Consider the following 12330-nt stretch of genomic DNA (forward strand, 5'->3'; position numbering starts at 1 on the left):
CACGTGGAGAAGTTCAAGAAATAATCACTGAGTTGATATGTTATTAGTTGTATTATATAGTCATTTTCCTTTTCATGTCATTTAAAAAATTTTAATGGGTACGAAGTATATGGTTTATGTATTAACATGATTCTTGTTATTCTATGCTTTTGTAGTATATTTTCTTGTTATTATGTGGTGATGATTTACTAATATGGTCTAAATTTTGGACCGTGTATGTAGGCACATTTATAAACTTGTTATACATAATCTTCTAAATTTAACATAACCTCTAAATTAAAATAAGTTAATATACATAATTTATTGAAGAGCTTGTATTTTTTTTTCTAAATACAAGTACCGCTAAGTATCGGAAATAACTCAGCATAGCTATTACCATTGCTGTCTAAATTAAATGACTATAGCCATTGCAATAACTATGCGCGAACCAAACATGGGAATGCTCATTCCAAGGAATGTTGAAGCAATAGCCATGCGCGAACCAAACATGGTAATGACACATGCCCTGGAATGACATTCCCTGGCATTACATTCCCTGGCATTACATTCCCTGAAATCCTTCTATTCCCTGTAATGACCTATAGCGCGAACCAAACGCCCCCTAAGTACCATGGAATACTCAATTACATTTTTTTTTTTTTTTTTTTTGCACTCCTAAAGAATAATCTAGGCACAAAAATGTTATGTAGTGCTGAATTGCTGATAAAAGATGCAAATTTGAAAGTGCAGTTATATGGAATTTTGGATTCTTTTTCTTTCCAGTAAATAGAAACATATTCTAACATGATCATTAATTAGTTTGTTTTAAAAATTAAAATGAATAAACCAAATTCATATCATTTAAATCTCAGATTTAAACCGTAGAACTCAAAATCATATATATGATTGAAACTTCATACCATGTTATGTAATTTCTTTTTATTTAGGGTTAAATGGAAAATTCCACTAACAGATATATTGAATAAGAAAATTATTAAATGATGATATGATAATTATAATTTTAATTATAGGATTAAATGATGATATGATGAATAAGAAAATTACTGTAACTGACAATTGATGATATGATAATTATAATTATAATTTTACTGACAATTCAAAAAATTATTAAATGATGATATGCTAATTGTCAGTTACAGTAATCATTCTAAATTAGCAGTCTGTTTGAAAGTACCACATTAGATGCTATAAATAATAATTTTAAGGATGAAATATTAATACTGTTAAAATTATGTTTTATTACGTCAGTAAAATTAAAATTAAAGACGTACTGATGTACTGAAAACCTGAAATTATTGTCAAAATTTTATTAAAATATTGATGTGATAAATAATTTTCTTTTTGACGATTAAAGAAAAATGAAGACAATAACATAGGTCTCACTACTAGGGATGCAAACGAATCAAATCAAATCAAATCAAACTTTGAGTTTGAGTAAGATTTGAATCGAACTGGTTTGATTTATTTTATAACGAACTTCAATCGAACAAGTTAATTGTGATTTTTTTTTCTAATCAAAGTCAATCGAATCACGAATTAGGAGCTTTTTTTGGTAGCCCTACCGTCCTTAGTTATTTTTTGAAAATTGGATACCTTACTAAGCATTCATTGGATCTTATATGATTATATCATATACCTATTTGTGCATATTTGAAATGAAACCTTAATTTTGCACTGAGCCACTGCGCGTTGCTCTAATTCGAACGGTACATGTTAATTTGAGATTTGAACTTAAATAGTCCGCTAACCAATTTTGAACGATCTATATCCAATTTGAGTTTGAATTTGATTAAGATTTGAACCGAACTGGTTTGATTTGTTTCAGAACGAACTTCAATCGAACAAGTTAATTGTGATTTTTTTTTTCGAATCAAAGTCAATCAAATCACGAACTACGAGCCTTTCTGACAACCCTACTCACTACTGAACCAAAAAATAGTCCATTGTTCCAAAGAAAAAGGTTGAATAAAATAGAAAATATACTCTTATCCAGAAATTAACATTACTCGGGTCTTTAACGCTATCGACAGAGAATTCAGATCCTCCCTAGTACCGTAACAGGGAATCTGTTACAATTACTGAATCTGAGCTGTTCTTTTTAAATGGCACAAATCTCAAAGCCCATTAATATTATCCCTGTGCTAGCCCGAATCCCAAAGCGACTGGGAGTTAATCTCAAACCGTAAAGTGAAGAGAATCTTTTACAGAAATGATACTTGTCCACCGACAGGTGGCAGATCACTGTAATTTGAAGGGCTAAGATTCCATCGTCAGCGTGTTCGTAAGATTAACTGTAGGATCTCCCGGTGACCATAACATTTTCCTCGAGACGCTCCAAATTGTATATTTCTGTATTTGTTGTTATATTTTATTCTATGTAGTGACTAACTAACTGGTTGGTCTCCAATTGCTCGTTACACAATCAATCTATAGAATATGTTACAAACTACCTCAAGGCACCTAAATAAAACCCTCCGTTCATATCTGATTGCTCACTCTCTGCCTGGTTCTGTAATTTTTCATCTCGACCCCGATCCGCAAGGCCATAGCGAAGGCCTAAACACTCCTCCCTCTAGATCCCAGACACCCTTCTCAAATAACTCAAACCGAGATCCAGAAACCCTTCTTCCCTCTCTCTTCCCTCATGGCGTGCATCAAGAGTGCACAGCGATCGGCGCTGGTGGCGATCGCTCCTGACGCGCCGTACCTCGCCGCTGGGACTATGTCCGGCGCGGTGGATCTGTCCTTCAGCTCCTCTGCGAATCTTGAGATATTTAAGTTAGATTTTCAATCTGACGCGCCTGATCTTCCTCTTGCAGTGTCAATTCCCAGTCAGGATCGGTTCAATCGGCTGTCGTGGTCTAAACCAGCTTCGTCTGAAGAGTTCTCGCTGGGCTTGCTTGCTGGCGGGCTTGGCGACGGATCCATTGGTGTCTGGAACCCTTGGACTATGATCAGGTGTGTGTAATTCAACAGATCTGGTGCATTATAAGGCATGGTTTTGTAAGACCTGAAATGTATTGGAATTCTAAAAAGTAGATTGCATTTGTGAGTACGGAAATACATATTTTATGAAACGAAGGGGAACGAATTATCCTTGATGGATAATGAGTGTTTCAACTTATTGATATAATTAGTTGTTAATTTATTTGTCTTATGATTAGTAGATTTGTAATTCCTAGTACAAGATACTGGAATTAGAATCTTAATGGCATACAAATAGAGACCAAATGGAATGGAATTTTGGGAAAGAGAACGCATGCTATCTAAAACTTAAAATTTTGACTTGTTACTGATCTCTTGAATAAAGCATAATGTTTTGTATTTGATCTGGAGGTATAAAAAGATCATATCAAAACAGCATGTATTCATGTGGACCCTTGAGCTTATTACAATGTTTTTGGAAATCAATTACTAATGCTGGCTTATCTGGCCTGAGTTTCAGATTGCACTGAGCTTATTACAATGTTATTTTGCTCTTTAAGCTATTGTATGTTCTATTTGAGATTTTACAGTAAGTGAGAGTTACTGTGCTGATATTTATTCAATCTCTATTATGTGTTATATACAGTACAGAGAATTTTCTATGGAAACAAACCAAGTGTTGTAATTCTGGTTTGAAGCAACAGTTTTAAAATCTGAATAATTCAATAGAGCCATCAGCCTAATAAATGTATTCCGCCTTTTGTATTTTGTTCTTTATCCTGGCAAGTAATGATGCTTTACATTTTGTCCTTTTATGTTATTCATGGAAGTTCCCAAGATCAAGATGCAGCTTTGGTAGCTAGGCTTGAGAAGCACACTGGACCGGTAATAATGTCAACACCAAAATTTATTTACTACCTTGTCATCATTATCATTTTTCTGTATCCAGGCTTGTCTTATTTTAGTGGACTCTACTTTTCTTTTGTAAATCAAAACATAGGTTCGTGGGTTGGAATTTAGCACGATGGCACCAAATTTACTTGCTTCTGGAGCTGATGAAGGAGAAATATGCATCTGGGATCTGGCAAAGCCTCCTGAGCCAAATCTTTTCCCTCCTCTGAAGGTATTATATTCTCCTGCATTAAACATGAAATTTAAGATTGGTAATTCTTGCATGGTTCTTTTTGAGTTTTCCATATGTTCTGATAAAGGCATGAATGTTCCTTTCTTTCAAAATAGGGAGTTGGCTCTGGGGCTCAAACAGAGGTCTCTTTTGTCTCTTGGAATCCCAAGTTTCAGCACATACTGGCCTCAACTTCATATAATGGCATATCTGGTACTGAACTTCGGAGGTTTTTTTTTTGTTTGTCAATTTGGCTGTGGGGAGAGTGGAATACTTACATTTTTTTTTGTTTCTTATGCTTGATTTCCAGTTGTCTGGGACTTAAGACAGCAAAAGCCCATAACAAGGCAAGTACGTAATTTGATGTTACTTGATTGCCAGTAGTTAATGCAACATCTTCTTTTCTCATCTTTAACTTCACTTTGTCCTTGTTTCCATCTCCTATGATTAACAGCTTTTCAGACCCAAATAGAAGGAGGTGCTCAGTTTTGCAATGGAATCCTGATATGTCAACACAACTAATTGTTGCCTCCGATGATGATAGCTCTCCTTCTCTCAGGGTATGATTATTATTACAGTCTAAATTTTTATTTTCATAATTTGTCACGAGTTGAAAGAATTGTTGTTAAAAATTTTAAAGAGCGAGCCTATTTCTGAAATTCTGGAAGCTCTAATTGTTATGTTAAAACTTAAACGTGGAATGCTATTTCCACAATGAGATTGAAATTGCAAGAGCAACTTTCTGAATTCTGTTCCTTGTTTACATGCGGGTTACTTGCTTGTTTTTATTTTTCATAGCATGAGGTGTTTTGTAATAAAGTTCCTTTGAAGGAGATATCTTATTTTTTTTTGTCAAGCTTTTGCCTAAGTTCTATCTTTTGAGACCAAGAAAGACAATAATTGGTAGACAAGCTATCAATATTAGGGTTTAAATAACTCATCAGAATTGAAGAAAGCACTTGTCATTTCATCAATTTATAGTTTCATTATGTGGTTGTTATTAGTGATGCAAAAGATTTGCTGCCTGTAGTCATTTCTTGTTTACCTTTTCCATTTTACTTTTGACAGGTGTGGGATGTGAGGAAAACAATATCACCTTTGAAAGAGTTTGTGGGACACACAAAAGGTTTAATTTAGCTCTCTTCTTGAAGATTTCCAATCTGTTCATTAGTTTCTATGAATGCTTGCAACTTTATACTTGTGGACTATATATATTTTTTCCTTGCTTCTGTTTATGGATACCAGGTGTAATTGCCATGTCTTGGTGTCCCTATGATAGCTCATTTTTGCTTACCTGTGCCAAGGATAACAGAACTATTTGTTGGGACACTCATAGTGGAGAGGTAAAGAATCGTGTTTCATTCTTATTTCCTGTACAGATCAACGTGGAACTGCATCCACCTTAATAAACTAACTTTTGTTGTGTCTATTTACTTCAATGTGATACAGATAGCAAGTGAACTTCCAGCTAGCACAAACTGGAACTTCGATGTTCACTGGTACCCAAAGATTCCAGGGGTCATTTCGGCTTCCTCTTTTGACGTTAAGATTGGAATATACAACATAGAGGTACTGTATTTTTTTTGTTATTTAAATTTAACAGTCATTTTTGACTCAGATGATGGATCTTCATGGCATCATATTAAATAATCCCATTTTCCAGGCTTGTGGCCGCTATTCAGGTGGAGAGGGATCCTATGGTACTGTTCCAGGTATTCTGAAAGTACCTATTCAACATATTTCTCTTTCAATTAGTCTAGTTTGATTGGCTATATTCATTTTTTTTAATTGTTTCAGCTCGCATGAGGGCCCCAAAATGGCTGAAATGTCCAACTGGTGCCTCCTTTGGTTTTGGAGGGAAGTTCGTCTCTTTTCGTGCTAATCCTGTTGTGCCAAATGCCCCAAATACTAATTCTGAGGTACTTCAACGCTCATCGTTCTTCCTTAACCTAGTTATCTTTTTTTTTCCGCCATTTAATGTCTGTTTTTTCTTTAGGTTTTTGTGCATGAATTGGTTACTGAGCATACTCTGGTTAGCCGATCAACTGAATTTGAATCTGTGATAAAAAATGGGGAAAAAGCGTCACTCCGAGCATTGTGTGAGAAGAAATCTGAGGAGTCCAAGTATGTCTTCACCTTTTAAAAATCATTAATGACTTCTTGCAGGTGTTTTTTGCTTTCTGTTTGCTGTAATGTACTCCAACAGCTGTTCTATAAAATATTATAATATAAATGTCTTGTTGTTTCTTTTAGAAGTGATCATTTATCTCATTCAAGATATTGTTGCCATCTTCCCCTGTACTGAGCAGAGACCAAACACTTTGATTGATAAAATCATCTCTACCAGTTACAGTACCAATGAAATATGGGCCAATAGGTTATGCCCAATTTTGTTGTGTTGCTTTTGGTTTATTTCATTTAATTGAGTTTTTGAACTGCACAACCATGTTTTCTTCATACAATTGTTACAAAAGGCATCTGGTTTGGTGCTATAAATTGGTTCTGGTTTTGGTCATTACTGATATCATTAAGGAGACTATATTTTTAATCTGCTCAATTAATTTCAGTTTATTCACTATATATTGAATAGATCTGAAGAAGAGAAAGAAACCTGGAGCTTTTTGAAAGTAATGCTTGATGAAGAGGGTGCTGCAAGGACAAAACTGCTGGATCATCTTGGCTTCAGTGTACCAGAAAGCCAGACTGTTGACTCCACTAATGACCTTGTGAAGATCCTTGAAGACTCCCTCAGTGTTGACAACAACAGCAGCACGTTTCCTGAGGCAAGGGATTCTCAATTCCTGGTTGACAATGGAGATGAGTTCTTCAACAATCCCCAGCCTTCCTCTGAGGATACATTGGTCTCCGAAGAGAGTGGCTCCAGCAATGAAACTGAACAGATAAAGAAGGATGAAGAGCAGAAGATTCCAGAAGTTCCTTCTGATCCTTCTGTTGATGAGAGCATCCAGCGTGCCTTGGTGGTGGGTGACTATAAAGCAGCTGTTGCACAGTGTGCTGCAGCTAATAGGATGGCAGATGCTTTGGTTATTGCTCATGTTGGAGGTCCATCTCTTTGGGAGAGCACCCGCAACTTGTATCTCAAGAACAGTGTTTCTTCTTATCTGAAGGTACTAAACTGTGTTTTATTTTATTTAATAAATCCAGTCCCTGATTGATTCTGGCATTGTCCATACATAATTTTAATGTAAAATTGAATCAAGTCTGGCCATTACTGATGCCTCAATGATGCTTTTTGCCTAGTGATCCTAGAATCTCTTATGTGAAAATGGAGTGGACAAGATAGAAGTAAAACAATATTTTTTCCTGGTCTCATTAAACATATATGGATACAGCGGATATTGAATGATGTTTAATTTCAAAATAGAGTATGCTTTGATACTTGAATGGAGATATGATTGGCAAATACAAATTATGAGTTAATTGAATTAATCAACTGATATTGATGATATTGATTTCAATAACAAAGTAAAGATATAACGGAGAAGCATTTTAAATTAAAACCAGTTAACTTTTGAACTAAAAATATATACCAGCATGCATGAACTATATTACTTGCATGAGAAATAACAAACTCAAACTTGTTGAAATATTACACTTGCAATGTAAACAAAGGTAAATAAGAAGAGTTTTGGATTGATTCATGGAAATCCAGATATCCATATCGGTAACCAAGGGATTATAATTATTCGTATTGGTTTCTGTATCTGTATCTCTGCAGGTATTGCTACTACTTTCATACGTTGGATGTTTTACATCCACTTCATTTTCAGTTTGCTACTAAAATATTCTACTATGTTTGTATTACACTTAATTAGAAGATGACTTTTTTTTTTGTTTTGATATACTTCAATACCCAGATTGTTTCTGCTATGGCCGGTAATGATCTCATGAGCTTTGTCAACACCTGGCCACTGAATTCTTGGAAAGAAACATTGGCTCTTCTCTGCACTGTAAGCTTGCTACTACTAATTTGTGTATATAAGAATTTGTTTTTGGTAAATTTGTGTGGACGGTTGGATCCCAGGAGATTCATGTTGTTGCTCAATGAGTTTACACATTATTTTAAGAGATATTAGGCTTTGAAAAGAGCGTAGTTGAGGGTAAATTTGTCTATGTTTGAATTGCAGTTTGCAAACAAAGATGAATGGGCTGTCCTGTGTGACACACTTGCTTCAAGACTTCTAGCTTCTGGGAACACACTTGCTGCAACTCTCTGCTACATTGTTGCTGGCAATATCGACAAAACTGTTGAAATTTGGTCCCTTAACTTGAAATCAGAAGATGAAGGCAAAACTTATGTTGACCTTCTTCAGGTAATTTCTCTTGGCAACAAAATGCTCACTATACTAATCTAGTGTGATTTGATTTATTTATAGCCATCATTATTCTTTTCTTGCTTGGCAGGATTTGATGGAGAAGACGATCACTTTGGCCCTTGCGACCGGGCAAAAGAGGTTTAGCGCTTCGTTGTCTAAGCTTGTGGAGAACTATGCTGAACTCTTGGCCAGCCAGGGTCTCCTTTCTACTGCGATGGAGTACCTCAAGCTGTTAGGATCTGATGGTTCTTCTCAGGAGCTGACCATCTTGAGAGATAGAATTGCATTTTCTGCTGAAAGTGGTAAGAACTTTCAAGCTCAGAAATATCTGTTTCTTCATGGATGCTACTATTCGTTACAACTTACAGGATATACTGCTTGTTTATCAATAGTTACATTTTGGGGGTTTGAAATTGAAAATGAGAAGAATATTAGACCTACATGTTTACCTGGCTGGCAGCCATTTAAGAAGATGTGGGGACCATGTGGCAAATTTTTTATTATAGTTATTCAGGCAGATGGGTTGTGACAAAATTGACTTTGGCTAGTTTTTATTGGGCCAGGAATCAGTGATGTTGTGATATAGTAAAATATTCTTGAATTATTCGAATGAGACATTTAACTTAGTTGACTTCTTAAATTTGCAGCTGCTGCAGATGCTTTCCCTTCTGAGCAACATACTGCCTCTTACTATGGTGAAGATCAATTGAGTTCTAACAGCATTGATTATCAGGTTTTGCTTTTGTCATAATGCTTGTGTCCCGACTTCAGTCTTTTTTTTAAATATGTTTTTTTCTGATGTTCAGTGCTCCATCCTCTCGTGTGTGATATCTTTTATGCGCTTTCTGGCCTTTAATGTAGTTTGAGCAGGTCATTCTAGAATGCTCACAACTTGACATTAAGCCATAAACTGTTGAAGTGATGGATATTGTTAGAATATACTGTGCCAAAATTTCTGTTACTTTTTTCTGATCATTGTTAGAATTTTTGTACTCAAGTTGATAGTTTTATATATTTTTTCCTGTGCATGATAAATTGCAGACTCAGCAGCCGAGGAGTGTTAGTGACCAATATGGTGAAGGCTATCAGCAGCAACCATTTAATCCAACTTATGGCAGCTATGCACCGGTGCAACAGAAGCCTGTACAGTTCCAAGACTATACTTCTACTAGCTCGGCAGCTCCATACCAGAGCAACTCAGTACCATCATTTCAACCAGCTCCAATCCGTCAGATGTTTGTTCCATCACCGGCACAACACGCACCTCCTCGACAGGCATCTTTTTCATTTAAGACTTTGATTATTTTGTGGTCATCCACTTTCTGTATGTCTTGTACAACTGCTTTCTTATTGTTTACTTTTTCCATTCTCTTGCAGCCAAGTTTCGGCCAACAGCCGGCAACTCAGCTCACTGCAACATCTTTTGTTCCATCAGATAAAGGTGTCCTTAAAAATGCTGAACAGTATCAACAGCCAACAACTCTTGGTTCTCAGCTCTATCCAGTATGTATAATTTTACTGTTTTGAATATTTTGCTTCAAGATTTTTTTTTTTTTTGTGTGTGTGTGGTTTCTTCTGGTCTTTTATCTGCATTGATGCATTTATGAAACATAAGCTGGTTGGTTACAGTATGCATTAGTCTACTGCATCTAACAAAACATATCCTCCTTTTTTTCGATGGGGTTTTTTGTATACCGTTCTGGCTAATTCGGTTGCCAATCACACTGTGCAAACTTAAAATCATTATGGAGGCCAAATTGGATCAAATTTGAGGGCTTAACAGGGATTAGTTGGGTAAAAATGTAATCCAAGTTTGGTAAATTGTGCAATGGTTAAATGAGGAATAGGCTTTATACCAATAATTGTTCTAATTGGTTTCAACTTGCTCTGTTCTGTATTGGCAAACTCAAATTCCTTTTGCAGTTTGTTATCTCAATTACTTTCATGGCATTTGCAGGGACTTACAAACCCCACATTTCAAGCACCGGTACCACCTGGTGCTGCTGCACCACGCAGCTCAGCCCCACCAATGACTGGTTCCATTCCAGGCCACAAGTTCCCACAAGCTGCTGCAACCAACCCGAGTTCTGGGTTTATGCCCATGGCTAATCAGGGCTTTATTCCAAGGGCTGGTATGGGCCCCATGAGCACTACTCAGCCATCCAGCCCGACTCAGGCACCTGCACAGCAGCTGCCAGCACCTGCCCCTGCAGCCCCTCCACCTACCGTTCCGACAGCTGATACATCAAAAGTTTCGGGTAATGTTAAGTTGGTTTATACGGTTAATTGAGTGTTGGTTGGTTTTCTATGGTATAATTGAGAATCCCATTATTGGATTGCTTTACCATAGTTGTATACTAAGATTACAACAAAATTTTGTATGGAATCTGTTTTGCACTTGTACCAGCATCGCATGGCATAACCTTACCAGCTGGTTTTTTAAGTGCTTTCTGCAGAAATTAAATAGACTCGAAATATTTGTGACCTTCAACTATGCAACATACTTAGCTATAGTGAAGACCTACTATTTTCCCATTGCTATTGTTTATACCAAGCTCTTTGATTAGTCAGTAAAGAAACTTGAAAAGTACACATGGAGTCGAACTGTTCCATAGTACATTTTATTATGAGTAAATATGAGGAGTCAAATGCATTTGTTTTTATATATATTGTCTTGCAGCTGAACTGAGGCCTGTTATATTGACCCTGACACGGCTTTTTGACGAGACATCGAGAGCTCTAGGGGGGCCACAAGCAAACCCATCCAAGAAGCGGGAGATAGATGACAACTCAAAGAAAATTGGAGCCTTGTTTGTGAAGTTGAATGGGGGGGATATTTCTCCGAGCGTCGCATCTAAGTTGGTCCAGTTGTGTTTGGCACTGGATAATGGTGATTTTGCCTCTGCCTTACAACTCCAGGTAAATGTACTTCTGATACTTGAGACAAGGCTATAAAAAATAAAAGAGAATAGAATCTGCTTGTGGCAACCTATTTACCTGCCATACAAATGCAGTTAGTTTTCTTGAAATAAAAATATCCAGTAGGCAGGACAATTCTCCAAGGTCCCTGGCAAAAACCCAATTAAATACAGTAAGCAAGTAATAAAAATGTACTTATTTGGTACTTTTATCAGGTTTCATTGACAACGAGCGACTGGGATGAGTGCAACTTCTGGCTTGTGGCCCTAAAGCGCATGATTAAAACAAGGTCCAGCTTACGGCTATAAGACCCAGTAATCCCATTTGTGCTTGTGACAAGATATAGTCTATATATACAACATTGCTATCACCTTGTTAATTTTGCCCCGGATATCTTCAGTTACCTCTCTTGGCCTCTCTCCAGTTTATGCTTTCCAGTAGAAGTGCTTCCCTAATGTCTTAGCATAGAATAATGTAGAACCTTTTGTTTTTTTTAAAAGTCTTGTTGAACAGAAATTAGGCTTCCCTTATTTGTTTTGTTTTTTTTTCCCTTTCATGGAGGTCGACCATTTTTTTTTTGTTTCATCACTGTCTGCTTATTATGTTGTTGGACTGGCTTTGTTTTGCTGAGATTATTATAGAAATAGCAACTTAATTGCATAGTGTTATTTTTTCTGTGACCAGTTTGCTGATATTTCTTCGTGAATGTTCTTCTGGTCAATGGTTTTTTGTTGTTTTTTGTGAGCAATAAGATTTTATTGTACAATTACAAAAGTTGTTTCAAAGGATATTATATTTGGCAAACAGTTGTTAATTTGTTTTATTGTTTTATACAACATGTGAAGAAGGGTGCGATCCAAGTTTCATAATTTGGACAATCAACAAATATAATTTATAGTTTTAAAATCTGACGAGTAAATATAATCTATATTTTAAACATAATATATACATGACAAATGGTTGATTTTTTTTAAGGTTTCACTGTTCAGCACATAATGTTATTTTTTAAAATTATTAAATGATAGT

General features: G+C 36.0%; 1 protein-coding gene across 4 annotated transcripts; it reads left to right on the top strand.

Annotated features, from left to right (window-relative positions):
• The first annotated feature begins 2490 nt into the window (after positions 1–2490).
• On the top strand, positions 2491–11987 carry LOC144565095 (protein transport protein SEC31 homolog B-like). Of its 4 annotated transcripts, XM_078314736.1 has the most exons (22): positions 2491–2958; positions 3756–3810; positions 3926–4048; positions 4165–4261; positions 4359–4395; positions 4503–4608; positions 5117–5174; positions 5294–5391; positions 5498–5617; positions 5712–5760; positions 5846–5967; positions 6045–6172; positions 6639–7176; positions 7927–8019; positions 8197–8382; positions 8474–8687; positions 9033–9118; positions 9427–9660; positions 9763–9888; positions 10343–10643; positions 11066–11304; positions 11520–11987. In XM_078314736.1, the coding sequence occupies exons 1-22, from the start codon at positions 2645–2647 to the stop codon at positions 11610–11612; spliced, it is 3417 nt and encodes a 1138-aa protein (XP_078170862.1). In that variant the 5' UTR covers positions 2491–2644; the 3' UTR covers positions 11613–11987. The 4 variants fall into 4 exon arrangements, with proteins under 4 accessions (XP_078170862.1, XP_078170861.1, XP_078170860.1 ...); XM_078314735.1 differs by having other exon boundaries at positions 2494–2958; positions 9033–9129; positions 9441–9888; XM_078314734.1 differs by having other exon boundaries at positions 2494–2958; positions 9427–9888.
• The last annotated feature ends 343 nt before the right edge of the window (positions 11988–12330 follow it).

This window comes from Carex rostrata, chromosome 14, assembly GCF_964058835.1.
Source record: "Carex rostrata chromosome 14, lpCarRost1.2, whole genome shotgun sequence".
In the NCBI taxonomy this organism is placed as follows: Eukaryota; Viridiplantae; Streptophyta; class Magnoliopsida; order Poales; family Cyperaceae; genus Carex; species Carex rostrata.

Coding starts and splice junctions, on each gene's coding strand:
- LOC144565095 (XM_078314734.1), top strand. CDS start 2,645: ATGGCGTGCATCAAGAGTGCACAGCGATCGGCGCTGGTGGCGATCGCT. Junction 4,262..4,358: donor TTCATATAATGGCATATCTG/GTACTGAACTTC, acceptor CTTGATTTCCAG/TTGTCTGGGACTTAAGACAG. Junction 8,020..8,196: donor CATTGGCTCTTCTCTGCACT/GTAAGCTTGCTA, acceptor TTTGAATTGCAG/TTTGCAAACAAAGATGAATG.